This window comes from Ostrinia nubilalis, chromosome 3 (genome assembly GCF_963855985.1).
Source record: "Ostrinia nubilalis chromosome 3, ilOstNubi1.1, whole genome shotgun sequence".
NCBI classification, from domain to species: Eukaryota; Metazoa; Arthropoda; class Insecta; order Lepidoptera; family Crambidae; genus Ostrinia; species Ostrinia nubilalis.
In genome coordinates this window covers 14,503,035-14,523,465 of record NC_087090.1, presented here as the reverse complement: position 1 = coordinate 14,523,465, position 20,431 = coordinate 14,503,035, and the positions used below count along the sequence as shown (strand labels likewise).

At 36.4% G+C, this 20,431-nt stretch overlaps 1 protein-coding gene across 1 annotated transcript; it reads left to right on the top strand.

Moving 5' to 3' along the window:
* Window positions 1-359: 359 nt before the first annotated feature.
* LOC135088056 (carboxy-terminal domain RNA polymerase II polypeptide A small phosphatase 1) lies at window positions 360-19,238 on the top strand. The gene is made up of 5 exons (XM_063982942.1): window positions 360-551; window positions 862-1,175; window positions 9,611-9,792; window positions 12,045-12,198; window positions 13,674-19,238. Exons 1-5 carry the CDS (start codon window positions 479-481, stop codon window positions 13,830-13,832), a joined length of 882 nt encoding a protein of 293 aa, XP_063839012.1. The 5' UTR covers window positions 360-478; the 3' UTR covers window positions 13,833-19,238.
* The last annotated feature ends 1,193 nt before the right edge of the window (window positions 19,239-20,431 follow it).

Below are 20,431 nucleotides of genomic sequence, written 5' to 3'. Positions count from 1 at the left end.
CTTTTGAATAATGTTGTAGCCTGAATCGATATCACAATTCTATTAATCAGTAATATTTCAATTGTTCATATTATGCATAAATTATTATACATTAAAACGATTCATTCTAAATACATGAGAAATGGTTCTTGATATTGATAAAAACCCAAAATTATTTTATTTTTCTTAATCTTATTAAATTGTCTTCTTGTTTATAATAATAACATTTCATGTTTCTAAACGAAATTAACTATTTTTGGCTGTTGCCAGCGCTGACAACAACTAAATACAAAATAATTGCTTCCGTCTCTTTCTAATCGTAATGAGAAGAAAGCGATAGACGCTATTTACATTCTTTAGGTTGGCACCATTGCTGCTCATATTTGCCAAGAGCCTGCCATTTTGTAAGATAGAAGGGAGATAAAAAATAGTTTTATGGTGTTAAAATTTTACAAAAACGTCGTTGCCATTTGTGTTAGGGCCCAAAACAAATGTTTAAATGGACGCATCGTCCATTATAACTCAGGTGTCACGGGATGACGAACAATTAAACAATTATGGATCCGACAGAGGTAAATCTAAACCGAATTACACCTGTTACCTACTAGCATCAAATTAGAGCGTATAGTGTTACCTCTACATGATTCGTAAATATTTGTTGGTCGTGATCGAAGATAAATCAGTGATCTGTTGAACGTATTGTATCCTTTGAATTACGTCTCAAGTGTGCGAAGCTCGAGGTAAACAGTTGGAACGTGTGAACGCGATAACATTCTTAGGAGCAACCTTGAGAGCTTGTCTTTCCTTAGACCAGTCCCACATGAAAATTGGGCTTCCGCGTGTGTGATTTGGTCGGTGTTAAAGTTGTGATGGTTGTTTTAGGGTCATCCCCTGGCGGGCAGCATAATGAAGGTGATGGGACACCAGTGTCAGGGTCTACTCCTTTGGGGAGTAAGAAGTCGAGCGGGAGCGGTGGTTTCCTGCGATCGCTGTTGTGTTGCTGGCGCGGCGGCCGAGGCAAGGGCCCTCCCGGCGGGAATGGCACGAATAGCATCGACGGCAGGGCTTCCCCTCCGCTCCTGGTTATGCACGACCATGCCCCCAGACCCTTGTTGCCACCAGTGAGACATCAGGATATGCATAAAAAGTGTATGGTCATAGACCTCGATGAAACATTAGTGCACAGCTCCTTCAAGGTATGTTTACAATTTTCTATTATCTAATAAGTATTGTAAGACCTATTTAAACATGATATTAATATGCATGAATGTTTTGAAAATTATCCTTACAAATGAGAAAACCCTTGAGCCCTTGGCACTTGAAATGAGAAATATTAGTTGTTAATAAAAAAAAAACCTTATTCATTTACCTACATTGTTATTGTAAATACAAGCCAAACAATCTGTCCAATCTTATAATACTATTGAACATGTAATTAATTTGTTTATTTACACCTGCAAGCCAATTAGTCCTAATGCATATTTACCTTTTTGCTAATATTCAGTAATAGCCCTAACAATGAACCACTTATTGGTATTTAGTAGTAACAAAGCTTATTTACAAAAGTTTACCTTCTATTAGGTTAATGAGGTGTAGGTGATTAACCCACAGAACAAAGTGGCCTACATTCTTTTCCTCAAATACTAATTACCTACTCATAGTTATTGGACAAAAGCTTGTAACTTGTTCAACAAACTCATTCTATGATGTAAGATATTTATGTTCAGTAATTGAACAAATTAGTTGTCCAATGTGCCTTCACAAGTCAATTGTTTTGTTGTAGGGCATTATTTTAAAGACTAACAGATGTTAGTGACATTTGGGGAAGTTAAGCTTGCCATAATCTTTGTCCTTTACAGGATTTGAACCTGCAATTGCAGTGAATATAGCAATCCTATACACAAACTACCAGAGCAATCAGTCGTCATAAACAATTTTTATTTGTAGGAAATTTTAAAACTACTATTTCTTTATCTTTATTTATTACTTGACGCACAGAATATTCTGTATAAAAAGTTTTTTTGATTTATCGAAATGAAGACATATATTACTAAATGCTCAGAAATTATACACTCTTAATTGACTATCTAGTCTTATATCCTCGTGACTCATGCCATTAGTTAAACACAATCGCACAATTCAGCAATTATCTTAGCTGCTTCATGTGATTATCTTGTACGTTGAAAAGACGTCCAACAATTACGTAGAAAGATTCTTGTGAGCAAAAACATAAAATTCCAACTCTTATTAACTAAAATTGATTTTAATAACATGTTTCTGTCCACTACAAGGAAGTGTTGTAATTGAAAGTTAGCAAATATTTCTAATTGGACTGGTTTTTTACATAATTTTCCGTCTGTGGTTTTAATGGGAACATGAATGTAATGATTGATATGTGTTATCTGACCATTTTTGGTGGTGATTTGTGGTTAGATATTGTCACCTTCTGTCATGTTTTGGCACACATTTTAACAACTGAGCATTGAGGTATGACACAATAGTAAACTTATTGTTCAAGGCTCACTATTGAGCCTTGTAGTGTTCAACATGTTAATATAAACATTTTTGACTTAAAATAATTCAAATTATACAAGAATCAAGAATGGATATTAATTATACCCTCTACTTATTTACATTGGATACAGCTCATACAGCTAAGTTATTATCATTTTATCAAACACATAATATTATTTCTAACAAATACTGGGAGCAATATGCTCAGACAATTGAAGTAAAGTTTTATCAGTAAATACCTATTATCTTATCTGAATAACCTTGGAATGTGCAACAGATTATAACTTTATTATCATTCTTCTGATTTTTTGTTGTTGGTCATTAATCCTTTTTATGCTTAGTTATTGATAACAATGGCTTACTATTTTATTTTATTCTACATTCACATTTTATGTGTTCTTTACAGTATCATGGTTTTTAAAAGTATAATGAGTCGTTTAAATGTGGGAAAGAATCTTCACAATCATCACATGATTGATTTCCGATAAATAGTCATTGTCTTATGACGTTTTGTTAAAAAAAGTCGAATCGTCGATATCAGCGATGCCCGCAACGAGTCGTAAGTTGTCACCTGATAAGACCGACTATCATTAACCGATAACGGCCCCTAAGTTAAGGCAGGAGAGTTTATTGTGCAAAACTGCACAGTTTTACGAAACTTGACCTTCGCGGAATGCCAGACCCGCCGAACTATTCTGCTAATCAGTGATGAAACAATTACGTAAGGCGAATTATCATAATCGTACCTAATACCAATCGTTTGCGGACTTTTTGCATTTCAAAATGAAGCTGAGTTGCCGCAATTTACCAGAGAGTGGTGCAAAGGCAAATAGACAGGGCCGGATCTACCATATGGCTTTTTGTTCTTCAGCCCAGGACCCCTGGGATTCAAGGGGCCCCCAGCTAAGTCAAGTCGAAGTAATAAATAGACGATAATGCGAAAGAGTATAGTAGGTGATGGAGCGGGCTATGCTCGGAGTTTCCCTGCGTGATCGAATCAGAAATGAGGAGATCCGCAGGAGAACCAAAGTAACCGACATAGCTCGCAGAATTGATAAAATCAAGTGGCAGTGGGCGGGGCACATAGCTCGTAGAGACGATGGCCGTTGGGGCAGGAAAGTTCTCGAGTGGCAACCACGGGCTGGAAGACGTACCGTGGGCAGGCCTCCTACTAGGTGGACCGACGATCTGGTAAAGGTCGCGGGAAGAGCCTGGATGCGGGCAGCGCAGGACCGTTCATTATGGAAAACCTTGGGAGAGGCCTTTGTCCAGCAGTGGACGTCATTTGGCTGAAAAGAACGAACGAACGAACGAGGTGAGCCCCTAAGTAGTATTAGCCCAGGGCCCCCTACACTCACGGTACGGCCCTGTAAAAGGCAAAGGCATTGCTTACAAACGGTGTTTTAATTATGAATATCTGGTTTGAAGTTCGTTACTGCCTACCTAGGAATAAAACTGACGTTGGCCATTGCAGCTAATCTACATTTTATGCGAGAACTTGTCTTAGGTGTACCGAGAGATCTCGGCGTACCCTTTTAACGTCCATGTTTAGTTTCTATTAAAATAGGTACTATTCCTGTATGCTGGTCCTTTAATTACAACATCGCCTAATTATTATGTTTCAACTTATTTCTTTGAAATTAATTTTTACAATTGAATTTTTATTATGATAGGACGGCCACTGTCTTGTCGGGATGCGGACGAAAAATGCGTTTACAAGTTACTTGATTTATGTTTTCAATATTTTTACAAATGCTGGCTAACTAACCATTTATCGTATTGTCATACTTACTTCAGTGATTGCGGTGTAATATAAAATCAATTATCGTTTTCGTTACGTGATCGTATAACGTTATTTTTGCGTTAGTAAATAGCGAATGTTCGTTTTTTGGAAAGCGAACTGTTCAAAGTTTCATAATACGAGTAATAGGCAATGTTTTTATTAACTCAGCGAGAATACTTTTCCGGTTTGAAGACTTGTTTCGACTTTTCAGTATATTAACTAGAGCGTGCGGGCGCGGCGCCGGGACGAACACCAAAGGGCCTCTCTGTTTACGAACGGGAACAACTTGATTAATATGAAAATAGAGGCTAAAACAGCGGCTCGGGTTGCGTGTTACTGGGGCTCCTTGTTACGGAATTAGGTTCGTGCTAAGGGTTTTTTCCTGAGGCACGTTATTAGGGCTTTAATTTGACCTTTAACGAAAATGAGAAGTAAATTAATTGCCCTCTTATTCATAAACGTTTTAATGTTATTATCTACGTTGTTCTAACAGGTATAATATCGTTTCAGCTTATCACAGAGACAGAGCAGAGATTTTAATTAAAACGGTTTAACAAGACTGAGGCAGTGGCAAACGTATTTTAATTATTTTTTTGCAATTATATTTTGATTACTATTTATTTACTTTGATTTGGTAAATATGCGACTGGTTGTTTACATGTATTTGTTTTTTTAAGATACCACTATTTTGCGGAAATTATCTGCATATGAAAATAATACGGGCAATATTCATAACACAGACGCAGGTAACAGGTTAGACGCCCCCTCAGTAGTCGAAGCCTTAGAAATCGCAGAGCAACTACTGCGGCTCGACTAAAAATACCGACCCTGTCTGATATGATAGGGGTTAGCTAGTGGTTGGAGTCGCTTCTCAAACTAAATTATGATTAACTTGAAAAAATCGAACTTTCTAAGGCGGGAATCGAATCCACGACCTTTTGCATGCCGGACCATCTGAGCTACTTAAGACACTGGACATTGGTTAACCAAAATCACTAAACTTTTTTTCACAAAGTTGACTTTCTTTCGCCACTTCTTCAGTTCTCAGCACCAACCGTTAAGTTGTCCCGAAGTGTTAGTAGGCCATGCTATATTGGGAATTTGGGACGTGTGTAAGTGCCCTGAAAAGGACCTACATACATACCAATACAGAATTTGAATTTTGTTTCTGGATAACATTATTTGGCCAATAACTCAAGTTGAGTTATTAAAGACACAAGGGAAATGTTTCCCCGTGTAATAAATTAATTATACAAATTAGCAGTTAATTTTCTTTCAGTTTTGGTGCCTAATAATATCGCTTGCATCAGTCTTGCACAAATGAATTGGAAGTATGTAATCGTTTAGCAGAATCATTTTGACAAATCAATTAACCCTATAAGGCAGTTCATTAAGCTGTATGCTCTTGAGACTGCATGAGACGACTAATTGTACAAAATATCAATCCTTATTAGTTATTTAAATCATGCCTGAAGTTGATCCTATTGTCTCAAGTGGCATTTGCTTTAAAACAGCTTCATTGTGCGATGGCATATTTTTCCAAATGAGTCACACTGTTCCCGATAAAAAAAACGTAGGTTTTAACGTCTGGAGCAAACGGTGAGTCATGTGCATTTCCAACCTACGATCTGTACGTATCCTATGGAGGTTGTTTCAGTAGAATCACTCGATTATAACTTCGTCAAATGGAACCCATTCATAGCGCATGTAACCAGGGCGCATCGAGGAATCCACTATCTTAAGTCGTTGTTATTTGGGGTAATTTGGAACAAAAATGTAGAATCTTATGTGCCTTGGACTGTCGGACAGTAAACGTCGTCATAGTAGAAGACAGCTCGGCGCTATAGCGCTCTGACGCTCGCTAGGTTAAAGGAACTCCCCTTTTGCCATTAAATTTATTCGTACAGGACGTATAAATTATGTTGTAGAAGCATACTTTAAGGAGCTAGACCTATTTCGTCTTAACAGCTGAATAGCTATAGGCGAATGCAGAAGGTATTCTGTGCTGATCGGTCGAGTTATGTTCCGTATAAACTCTATTTATCTATGGTTATTGCTAGTGACATCATCTTTGGATACCGCAGATTTTCCTTTTATGCGAACTGCGATACTTGCGAAATCTTGCGAAATAGTGGCTTGAGTTAAACGCGCAGTTTTTAGGGGGCTGGTCGCTATATGACAAGGTCTCTCTCATAGCATCCTTCGGGGGCTGCAACAAGTTTGATACACATTTCCTTCACAAAAAAAAGATGTCCATTCGCTCAGTCAGGTTGGTGGTTTTATGCCATGCTCTAACTAAACTTATTGATATAGCAATTCATCATACTAAAGGGCATCTAGTGACAGGCGAGCCTACTTAATCGATTTCTCTTCCGACTGAAACGTGCGATCTAGTTTACAAAGGTGAAATGATTCGCTATTTTTAGCCACGCCTGTGAAATGAACTCTGACACGCACGCAAATAGTTTTATATCAAAGCTATTTATAAATAATAATAAAGGCCTTTTGCTTTCTTGCGTGTTCAGCTTACTTAATAACTGTAGTTTTACAATGGTTGTAAAAGTGTAGTAAGCAAAAATTGCTACATTCATTTTTTTGAAGGTTGATTCTAAGGTACATGGAATACTTTCTATTAGGTGTTAGGTTTTTCATAGTCACTTCTGGGTACAAAATTCTTGGCTCAAACTACTGTGCTTAGAAGATTTATTAATTATATTTTTCATTTAAGCTTATATTGCTTCGCCCATTATTAAATCTGTTTTTATCTTCTGGCTCGTTAAAAGTGCGACAAAAAGCTTTTTAATATCATCACCGCTTTCTTCCTAAAAGTTATAATTTCAGCTTCATAATTAAGTTGCCGAATAATTCGTCCTCGACAAAGGTTGTTTCAACAGCCAATTTCCCAAAAACCTTGCTCATAATTCGTTTAGTCGACACAAATTCAAGAAAATCTAACATCGCAATTTCGCAGTCAAGTTTCTAATATGCAGCAAAATAAATATACAATTTTGCATTAATAAGGTGACTAATAAATGAAACAATGGAGTCCCCGGTCGCAGGTGAATACCGCGAATGCTTGTTGGTAATAAAATACATTTAATGACCATCATTACACGATTTCACGTTTCTGCATACAATGTGTCGTGCACCATGTGTTCTATTGCTGTATTGTTGTGCCTTTTTGGTCAGCTCCTCGCATGTCAAGGCTCCGACCTTGGTTTGGACGTTGGGATCGATTGTGTGACTAGTCAATCAAAGTTGAGTCACAATGGGATTGGATAAGGTAGTTATTGCTGCGCGAAAACTGCAACCTTATATAATTTTTAGTGGCAAATGGCACAAATGGCAAGAGTCATTCATTGATGGGTCTGGTTTTTTTTATTAGATTTGTCCAAGGTCCTGTTTGCGTAGATATTACTCTCTCAATGTGTCTTAGAAAGAACGGAATCATATTTCTGTGGGAACATACTATGTATTTGAAATCCTAACTAAACATTTATTCTGTAGAGATTTCGTCGAATCCAGTACCTTCAAACCGTAGTCTAACTAAACCACTAACATCTAATCGTTTTAGTAGAAGAATTCCATGTCCTAAAGAAAATCTGGTATAAACAAAATACAGCCAATAAACTTTTTATGTGACTACTGTGCCTTTTGATGATCGAATTCCCAACCTCTGCCTACTCTTGAGAATGATTAACTAAACTACGTGATCCGTTACAAATTGATGGGCAAAGAAATACCTATACTATTTTTGATCGTATAGCAATTATTTACTACATAACAGAACAAAAAACGGTTTCGAGTCGTCGATTTTGATTTATTATATCACTAAATCGTATTTTACGTAACAAATGGATAATATTAATTATTATTTATATGCAATTGAACGTCATGATTCAATTAATCCATTGACCAACTAATTAGATCTATAAATTGCGTAATTAAAATTGGATAGAAAACACAATTTATCGGATGATGATTAAGTTATTCATCGATTCAAATTGTTTTAGTTCTCGTGCGATGAGTCAACTTGACATTGATATTATTCATTATATTGAAATGGAACTTGGTGTTTGTAAACAATCAGTTTATGTATCGTAAATATAACGTACTTTTGTTTGTTACTGCATTTAATAATGGAGGAAAGATAGTGCAGTAAAGTACAAAGTTACAAACGCAACAACGATTACATATTTTTTGTTGCAAAAAATCGCAACTTTTACAAATAAATAAGATACACTGTGGCACCTTATGTATTGCCGTCCATACAACCTCATAAGTATTGTTATGTTGCTTCGTAGTTGTTGAAAAGGCTTTCAAGTAACTAACTATGACTCGACGATTGTCATAGTTCATAATACTTTATGGCACTGTATTGTATGTTTGTATTTTAATATGTTTTCCATGTTACTTTCTTTTGGATAGTCAGAATACAAGTATTGTTTTAAATTCTTGCTCGAAGGACAAAGGCAGAAGCCATTACTACCTGTAATGTCCTCATTGTATGTGTTCTTGAATTACTTACTTGCATCATTAGTTGACGACTTTTTGATTGCAGTCATATCGTGATATTAATATCACGTGAACACGAAGGTGAATTAAGACAGATTAGTTTTCCCTAATCTTTCTTTACGAATGCACATTCCTTGTGTGAGTGCTATAAAAGAGGAAGTGAAAATAAACAGTCTTTAGTGTAACAATAACCATATTGTTTCAAGCAGTAACATATTTTTCCAAATCATAATAAGCTGTTACGAATAGCGTTGTATGCAAGCTTTAACGGATTCTGGCATTGTGCCAGGGTAGCTTACCACCCGATCTATTGTTAAGCTATTGTAACTAAGATCTATGCTTAGGCTTCTGAAAGCACTGCAGCATACTTAATCATCTCGTCAAGATGAATTGCAAACGCAGAACACTAAAGCGATACCGGGACCGAATCTGCGAATTGTGGCAATTTTCGAGCTGCTAATAAACCTAGGTTGCTATGACATGTCCCGTAAAATAATAGCTTCTCCCCACCGTGTATACAGAATTATACAGCATCGCATTTTGACAGCTTACAAACGTCAACGTACTTCAATGACGATTTCCTTGATTGCGCTCTCACCTGGTGGTTGCAAATGTGATAGTTCTTCTATCACCCACCTGTTGGCTCCACATCTTAGTCAACTGACAGGACTTTACTCTCCAGTGGCGCCCAACTGCAAAAGGTGGTGCCAAATACCCGTTAATAAAATAGTTTAGGGCGCCTTCAAGTTTGGAGGTACCCTTAGTGACGCGATAATTATATGTAGAGTCAAGTTGTTAACCATCAAATCTCTCTTCCAGCCCATAAACAACGCAGACTTCGTGGTGCCGGTAGAGATAGACGGCGCGGTGCACCAGGTGTACGTGTTGAAACGGCCGCACGTGGATGAGTTCCTGCGGCGCTGTGGTGAACTGTACGAGTGCGTACTATTCACCGCCTCGCTCGCCAAGTACGCCGACCCCGTGGCTGACCTGTTGGACAGGTGAGCACAGTGTTGACAGTATACAGGCTACAGTATAGACAGCGGCGCGTGGACAGTTCCTGCGGCGCTGTGGTGAACTGTACGAGTGCGTACTGTTCACCGCCTCGCTCGCCAAGTACGCCGACCCCGTGGCTGACCTCTTGGACAGGTGAGCACAGTGTAGACAGTATACAGGCTACAGTATAGACAGCGGCGCGTGGACAGTTCCTGCGGCGCTGTGGTGAACTGTACGAGTGCGTACTGTTCACCGCCTCGCTCGCCAAGTACGCCGACCCCGTGGCTGACCTGCTGGACAGGTGAGCACAGTGTAGACAGTATACAGGCTACAGTATAGACCGCGGCGCGTGGACAGTTCCTGCGGCGCTGTGGAGAACTGTACGAGTGCGTACTGTTTACCGCCTCGCTCGCCAAGTACGCCGACCCCGTGGCTGACCTGCTGGACCCCCATCGACCTTAGGGTCATTCCATCGTTTCGGGTGTTACGTTCGTACACACATTTTAAACAATTTCATGTATTTTGAAATAGTATTTTAATAATGTTAGTGTCTCAATCTGTCCGTTTTTAGTTGTTTTATCTAAATAATAAAGTTTGTACAGCTTAGAATGTAGGATAACGAAAATATGAGTCAAAAAGTGTGCGTTTCGGGCGTTACGAGATTTTGCCTCTATGTTCTGACTGTTGCTGCATTTACTCGAAATTTAGCGAATTTTCTTAAGGAATCATACCTAAAACTTACAGGACTTCTAAAGTATGAAATTTCCAAATCATGTAACATACAATCACTGTTACGTAAAACGTTTTACTATTTTTTTATGAACTTTTTCTTTGTTTCGGGTGTTACGAGTACGAAAATTCAACGCGTTTTATCGATAAAATCGGTGTTTTATTAGTCTCTAGGTACTACAAAATAAGGAGTACAACAAATAAACACAAACAGAGCGAATTCTGGTTTGCAATTACGAAGCAGCTTTTTTTTTAAAATATACAAAGTTCAAGTTTAATTTTTCCTCAGCATATAGCTTTTTCTATTGTTTTTGGCTTGAAATAGCATTACGTTAATTTCTAATTACGATATTTATTGGAAATATCAAACATCGAGACTTTTTAGCAATACCTTAATTTTAGTGTTAAGTCGACATTTCAAAAAAGTCTTAAATAGAGAATTATGACTCCTTTTCTGATGTCAGCGCTAGTGGGAGGTCGAAGGACCCTCACAGTAATACTTTTTGATTTCTCCAAGCAATATACACACATTATCGACATATAAATAAAAATGTAATACCCGAAACGTTTCGGGTGTTACAGTTTTTAATCAAGAAAAAAACATTCTAAATTAGTATCATGCTCAGATATTAGTTAGTATTTGAAATCATTACTACCATGACCTTACTTTTACCAAATATTGTTACCCTAATCCATGTGTAAGGTACAATAATAAAACAAATACCTGTTTTTTTGTTTCGGGTGTTACATCGCCGAAGTAACAAGAAAACACACTTAAAACTTGATAATTATACATTTTTTTGGGACTATGACGCTATCTACCAATACTATGATAAATACCCTCAAATCATATAGTGGCAAAACGGTTCACAGATTGATAGTTTTTTCGAAATCGTATTACCAATAATTAGAGAGAAAATGATCATTCAGATAGTTGACTTAAGTATAGACTTTGAAGACTAATAACTTAAAATTACTTGTTTCTATCAGATTTTTTTTGTTGCACATTATAATTTGGAATGTTTACTTTCAAAATTCATCAGATTTAATGCGAAAAGAACATATTTAGATTTTCACCCTCGGTAACATTTGTCATGGAATGACCCCTTAGTAAAACCCCTTGGGATGCGAACATAGACACCAAGGGGCCCTAAAGTACCCTAGTGTGGGGAACTATCTATTACATACCTTCATGGAAGCTACACGCACTACATCACCAGCATGTCAGCTAATGAAGAACGACATCGAAAATACTGGACGCCCTAATCGGAATCAGTTAATGCATGTTTAGTACAAGCTGATTGCTTATAGGAAACCAAAATGTTCTACACAATGAACTTTTTACTCTAATCGATTCGCCTATCGAGGCACTGACTCGTTAATTCGCATACATCTTCATCCCAGGGTATCAACAACGACTCTCTAATTTACCAGATGCAAATGGAGGATTTGGCCTACACTCCCTAGGTTGGCCGTACAGCTTCTTATTTAATGGAGTTGTACTGACTTTTTCCGCAATTTGTTCTAGATGGGGCGTGTTCCGCGCGCGGTTGTTCCGCGACAGCTGCGTGTTCCACCGCGGCAACTACGTGAAGGACCTCAACAGCCTCGGCCGCGACCTCCGACGCGTCGTCATCGTCGACAACTCGCCAGCTTCGTACATATTCCACCCGGACAATGCTGTGAGTGTTTATCTTACATTTTTAGGGACATTTACAGCTAAACATCTATACATAGACATAATCGGGAGGCTTTCTGTACGCTTAGATAAAGTTTAAAGAAACTACGCAACCGATTTTAATGCAGTTTTCAGCAAAAAATATCATGAGAAGCCGGAGCGGATCGCTAGTAGAATTTACAACTTGCTATAAGTTTCCATTTAAAGATAAAACAGTGTTAAAATACTCGTGTGCTTTCACATTTTTATCTTTATATTTATCTTACTTATGCACAGCTTAATCCACGTGGGAAATGCTGCAAGAACTAACCTAACTAAACGTACAGCGGGGAACAATGTGTATTATTGTTCCCCGCTGTCTCTCTATCCCTTTCGTTCTCACTCTTTTCAGTCTTTCCCTCATTATTTAATATTGATGACTGTAACTTTTTCTTTTAGAAAAAAAGAAATGAATCCGTCCCTCCCCTCTTGACTGACCTATATTGTAATTCAGTAAAATACAGCTAATCAGTTTTGCACGATCTAAAATAACTTAAGCCACTACTGCTTTTACGGTATTCACTTCTAAGAATGCACCAGATTACATCAATTTTCTTGGCCTCGAAATAACTACCTTGTGCTATACAAGTAAAACAAGGTACGGAAATTAGAAGTATTATTTTCAGAGTAGGTATTGTTATAGTGGTGAGCACTATAACAATACCTACTCTGTTGAACAAAGTCTACTCTGTCGCTGTGCTAGTAAGTAAAAATTTGTTTTACGAGATTGAAAATTTTAACCTGCAAATTAAAATTAAAAAAGTCACTAATAATGACTACAAAATGATGATAACATGAGTGAACTAAAGACTTAGTTCTGTTTAAAATATATTTGACTGATGCCATTGGTTTTTGGTATCAATAGGAATTGCATTCAAGGCAAGTGTCCTGGCCAGTCAGCGCGGATGATAAGAAAAGATAACACGGTTACACGTAGATAATGAGACAATGAGGTTTTATGATGTTAATGTCATTGTTCCTGTATCTTGGATGATAACTGCTGTCTGCCTACCCATGACAGTCACTGTTTCTAATAGTATTTCTAGTATTTTGTTTTGTAGAGTATGCATGTACAGATGATCACACATCGTGCCAAACACATTAGCACAGTGGTTCCCAAAGTTGTCTGGGCTACGACTCATCTAATACAAGTTCCCAAACTTGGGACCCACCTAAAGGAAATTTCGCCCGCTGCCCAGTGGTTGGATCGGTAGGGTGGTGTGTTGTTCTACAGGCAGGGCCCATGGTTTGGGAAACCCTGCTTTAGCATCTTTTTCAGTAGTTATATGTGCTATTTTGCAACGTAAATGTTGAATTTGATTCGCAGCACATAATAAGGTTAGATTTGAATCTGGTTCAGATTTGAATCATCACTCTTTTGTTTCAGTCTGCAAGATATTATCGTTTGAAATCATATCTCATAACATGTTTTATTTGCAGGTACCTGTCGCGTCATGGTTCGACGACATGACAGATTCAGAACTATTGGACTTGATACCGTTTTTCGAGAAACTAAGCAAGGTGGACAGTGTATACACAGTGTTGCGCAACTCCAACCACCCGTACAACCCGACACAGAACAGCGCGCCGGCCACATAGCCGCGGCCCCCGCCCCCCGCGCCGCTGCGGGCCGCGCACAGCGCTCGCGAGCGCGCACGCCATGCTCGCGAGCGGCCGCGCCACGCTCGCGAGCGGCCGCGCTGCGAATGCGCGTGCTCGGAGCTCGCGCCCGCGCCGCGGCCCGCGACGCTGACGACCTTCCTCGAAACGATCATAAAGAAAGGAGCGAACTTCGTCTTAAGTGCCAATTTTGCCTTCTGGATAGTGAGGACGTTGTTTGTACCTATTTTACAGTTTAGGTATTTCCTAGTGCGTAAGTGGTCCGTCTGATGGATATGTGATGTTTTTTTTATTTAGCGCTGACGGCTTGCGGTAATCTTGTGCGTGCGTCCTCGACTCTGCGTGAAATTTTGACTTTTTAACCGTTTACCTCTTTTGTACGTCTTCGATGGTACGATTTCTCTTTCTATATCATGCTTGGGATCAAATACGAGTAAGTTAGGATACTTCGTCGACGTGGTCGCTACGTTTTAGTTTAGTTTGTCCGGTTCGATAGACCGCCGCCGCTCGGCGTAGCTCCGACGCTTGCTTCTCTGTGCGCTGTAACATAACTCGATAGACTTGTAACATAATCACGGATTCTAAACAAATTCGACTGGTAATAAGGTAGGTGTCCAGTTAAGCGAATTTGTAAATATTTTTTATAAACAGGACGACGCTTGAAACATTGATTAGATAACTACGATTGTGAATAATTGTAATGTATATAATTATTGTATAACTATGATATAAAAAGTAAAATCAGGTGAAATATAGCACTTAAGGTGAGTAAGATCGCGCACTGTCATATTATTCGGCGTTACACTATTTTGTATTATGTGATGAAAAACAAAATGCCATATAATTTATCTTATTCTGAACCGTCTCTACGCATCTGTTATTATAAGTTACCGATTGTAACTATGAGATTAAAATTTAGATATAAATAATAATAAATGTTGTATGGAATATTAAAACACTTAAGGTATTTTGATCACATTATGAAATAGAAAATAGTGTAAACAGACTACTCGTAAGGTCTGTACACAGTAATATATTGTATGTATAATAATATGCCTATGTAAGGAGCCGTGTGTACACATCTTTATGTACTGCAGTGATTATTAATTATATATTTTTCATTATTGCATTCGTGACAATAAGAAGTCAATCGCGTGAGTGTCATATGAGTTACTAATGTAATTTAAATAATTATTTTATTAAACGGGTGAACAATATCAGATCGACTTGGCATCTAATTGTATTAACTAATGCTATCATATAGAAGGAGTATGACGTCGTACAGTCGACCGCACATCAGAATATAATTTTTAGTTACAAAATCGCTTCTATTACAGCTGCTTAAAGTTTACATTGATGTGTCGTCAAAAAGAATGTCGTGATAGTCGAAAATGTTTGCAAATGGTGTACCAACAACACTTTGTTCTTCTGAACTTTTAAAAACATAAAAATACTCGAGTTCTGAAGTTAGTTTTGTCTCAATTTACGTATTTGGAAATAGGATGGCTGATGTATGTTGCTTACTTCCAATAAAGCCAAAGCGGTCCCAGGAGACCGTCTTAACAATTTATGTATTTATGTCGTTTTACTAACACAAATTTAATCATTGTCTTCGTTATTAACTATCCTAAAATGGAAACATTTTCAGTTTGATGTTTTGGGGAAGTATTTAGTACGATTTGACGTGTTACGAAATGTCCAGATATAAAACTAATGCTCATACAGCCATAGATTCTTACGGATTTTATACGTCATCACTGTATCAATTTCGACTGTGACACATTTTTTAATTATTTTCCGGTTTTAGGGTTCCGTAGGCTGACAAGGAACCCTTATAGTTTCGTCATTATATCGTTAGCTCTTCCATTTTTTATTTATATTAAAATATAACCGCGTAGTTACTGTAGACTGCCATTTGAATTCCGCTACTACACGAATATTTGTTTTGTTTTAAACGGTAAGCTTCATTGCGATAGAAATAAAAACGCTGCATCTAACTTATGATATCGTCTCAGTATTAAACTAGTTTTGTAGTATTTGATGCCATTTTACACAGGATTATTCTAGATGATGTGTAACTAAAATATTTTATTATACAAGTTTTGGATGTCAAGATCCCATTTAAGGGAGAACTACAAAAAGGGCGATATTTATTATGATTTTCAACTTATGAATTGTTTTAGCCTTAAGACAAAATGATAAATTGACCCCAATTATATCCTATAATAAGCAATTTTCTTAATACGCCTTCATGATCTTCAGAAAACCTCAAAATTCAAAATTATAACTATCGGATTTATATAAGAATTGATTAATTAGGTAATATAAAATGGTGCTTTCAGTATTAGTTGATTAAGCAACTCGAAATTTCGACTGTTAAGGAACCTATAGCACTTCTGACGCACATTTGACACCTACGATTGGTTTAAGGGTATATTACAAGTACTGAGAATCGGCATAAAGCATTTTATCAGACAGTACTCTTCGCCTTGGCTCGCACGATGCCATCTATTTATTGTTTTAATTGCTTAGCAAAAAAATCGTTTTATTGTTTTTTTATAATTAATTTTTAAACAATATCAATCTATTATTGTTTTGGTATTACACGTGTAAATAAGATTTTTATTAACTTAAGAGACGGAAGCTCGATTTTTAACACATTTGGCTTATATGGTTTCATTATTTTCTTAGTGTACATGTTAGTTTGTTATTTAGTGGCTACACGCAGGTATGTATGTACCTCTATACGTATATTTGGTTTAGTATACGCAATCGCTAGTTGTATCAACGTGTATCTTAGAGAGAACCATTGCCCGATTTCCCGCCGACCAGTAATCCACTTAGGTCTGTAAAAGTATAACCGCACTTGAGCTTCACTGTTTTTCTAGTAAGGTGGATCATGTTTATAATTATGACGACAGTCTAAATTGTACTGTTCTAATTCAATGCCGGTATAACAAAATAAAGTGTATTCCACGGCGTCGTGTCGCGTCGTAACATAATTAAGTTTGTTTTCTGCGCATGCGCCGTTTTGACGGGCCACGCCCCCTATAAGTCACGTGACTGTGGGTATAACACCTCTATAGTTCACCACCTTGCTAGAAATTACATTTACAAATTGACCCAATCGGATAATTTTTATGATGGATGATAATTAATAATACGCTACGATTGCCAGTAACCATGAAGACCGGGAAGTACGTAAAATAAGAACGTGAATATCAAATTATGAAAAAAATATTTGTCAGATATGTAATAATGGGACGCGTGTGACCATGTAAGCTAGCAAGTGTGGATTACTAGGCAAAGCAGTTATTATCATTATCACCTATAGACCACTGTAGACAGCATTTATTTGTAAGCATTAACACGTAGGGTAGGATGTTATAGTAATATATACGTTGATTTCTCTAGTTGTAAGCATTCTGTTGTTTAAATGACGCGTTTTTTTAAACAATGTTTAACTTAGGCTTACTAGAACATGTCCCTGTGTGACTTAGAATTTTATCTACTTTTTATTGTAAAGTTTGACTATAAAAATCGTCCAACAGTGTTATTTAGAATGTAATATTGTTAATTTTATTTAAAATTAAATGCATGCAATAAAATTTGGTTGATATTTTTTAATAATATCTTATTACTTATATTAATGAAATGTAATAAAATTATTTTATGTCTAACATCTAACTAGCGAGATTGGGTATTAGTGCTGCAACGTGTGATTGAAATAACGCAAATGCTGGTATTTATTATATTTAATTGATGCAGCTTATGCTTAATTACTGTTAAAGATTTTTTTATGTTTATTAAATTCTTATATCTCAAAAAGGCGAAAGCGCATTTGCTGAGCGTGATTTCTTGTCTCAGTATGACACAGCTATGTTATGTATTTTAGGTAAAAAATAACCTAACCTGAACAAATTTCTGTTTGCGTTAATTCAACCACACGTTGTATAATTAATTATATTTGCAAAATATTTTTATATTGTAATTTAACATTGGTGTATAGAAAGTATTGATTGGTAATCGGCGACAGATTTATATGCAATGAAAATCTTTGGTATATTCCTTTTTATTGAGATTTTTTATGTGGAAAGTATATTTTATTCCGTGGTGCTCTTTGACGAGATCATGTGACTTTTAATGGAACGCAACATTATTGTCTACTTATGAATTTGTTTATTTGCATTCAAAGTTCAGGGGTCTACTTTGTAAAACCATTTTGATATATCGGCTCAAACTTCTCTCTCACTTAAAACGGCATCCTGGGGTGAGGAAGGGAGACAATATAAAAACAACTAGATCTATTATCTCGATAATTGCCAGTTTGAAATCCGTTCGCGGTGGATTATAAAAAACACTACTTAAAACTTTAACTTTACTTAATTAATTCTCGCTCACGCTGTGGAATTTATTGTTACGACTAAAAATGAGAGAGACAGTTGAAACACGAAATGTCTAAATCGTTTTCTGAATAGCCCACTGAATTTCCTTTACATTTTATTCTTGACCGAAATTAACTTTATTGTAATTGTAAAGTAATTTTACATGCCAGATTGTAATAAACTGTGTGTTCCATTATTTGTTAATCAAATTAACTCTATTTCATGTTGTTTTAAAATGGCGATGTTGTTGTAACAGTTGTCTCTTCCTCCTGCATTGTCTTCTTATTTTGCTTTGAGACAAAGTACAAATACCAACGGTTGGTGATCCGAACAAACTCGTTAAGTCAGTTATTTTAACCTTTCGAAGTTAAGGTTGTGCCTGTGCTGTACTACATATCTTTAATTTGACGCTATTCTATGTGTTTTATTGGGAAGCGAAATTCTTGCCTGTAAATAAAGAATACTCTCGAATGTCTAAAGCTAATCAACCTTGTCACTGCCCAACTTTATATCTAAGGCCCCAAGCTCTGGTTTGCAAAAAATAAACGACAAATAGAGCATTTTTATTATAATAGTACTTGCAAATCCACTTCTGCTGATTTCACAGTATTCCGCGCATGTGCAATATTCTTTTAACGCTCCGACCATCCAATGTTCCATATTTTTGTAGATTCAATATTTTTAAGGTTCGATTTCACTTAACAATGAATTAATACAATAATTAGGACTCGTAACATTGTAGATATCTTGTACAGCATTACTTGACAGGACGGTATTATGAACATTTGTACCTATCAGAGACTAGGCAAGTGAGAGGACTATAATTAATATATTTATGTGTAATAGCCATGAAAATAGGGAAAATCACGAGAGTAGCTAGGTAACATTTACCTGAGACGAAATTTATATTATGGTGTACATTTTTGATATGATGTTGTACAAAAGAGACCTTTGGTATGTTATTTTATAGGAATGAAATAAATAGCCTTAATAAACAAAATGGCTTTCATTTTAAAACCTAATTTATCATATTAAGTTAATCTAAGATAATTACCCTGGATTTCAGTGAGGTAGATTGAAAAAATACACATTTGTTTTCTGCGAACTTTATTAAAGTTTAAATATTTTAAAATTCAAACGCACACCTCAAATACATAATAATTTGACAAGAATGATATAAATATTATAATTATGTAACGTTTATAGTTTCTACCTATATGATATGGTAGGGACTTAAAGAACTATAACAGACGATCCGTTTAACATTGCCAAGTCATTGTTTTTCGAATGTAGGTGTTACCAGTTACAATAATTTTCCTTTTCCTAATTAATCGACAGTTTGTCACAACATATCATTGACGATTCTCATTTGTACTACTGACCTTTGGATTAGTTTTCTTATTTTAATTCTATTTAACGACATGAAAACATTTTTAACAGCTTTGTTCATGTTTACAAAGAAAACAATAATTCTAACTTAATCTAAGCATTTTATAACATTTGTCATGTTCAAAATATTATAGGTATTATTTCGCAATTTAATATAATTTAAGCTACAATAAATATTTCATAAAAATAACGTTTACTAACTAACACTACTTACGCATAGTTAAAGCGTTGTATAATGAGATGCTATTATGTTTGAATGAACTTTAATAATAAAAAAAAAATATGGCTTAATACGATTACGAATTTTTATGACTTCTTAGCTAAATATTTTGGAACACCTCCCTTTTCAACCGACTTCAAAAAAGGAGGAGGTTCTCAATTCGACCCGTATGTTTTTTTTTTTTTTTTTTTTTTCTATGTTTGTTACGCGATAACTCCGCCAATTATGAACCGATTTGAACAAATCTTTTTTCGGCGTATAGGTAATACCTCAAGGGTGGTCCCATTTAAATTTAATATTAAAAAAAACAACCCCCAAGGGTGGAAAATTGGGGGTGAACTTTTTTATACGCAATATCTCCGCCGATTATAAACCAATTTGAACGATTATTTTTTTGTTGAATAGGTATTATCAAAAGGGTGGTTTCATGCGAATTTGAAGAAAATATTTCACCCCCAAGGGTGGAAAATTGGGGATGAACTTTTTTATACGCAATATCTTCGCCGATTATGAACCAATTTTTTTTGGTCTCAGTGTACTGCCTACCTTCAGTGGTAACATCAAGGTAATAATTAGTTAACTAA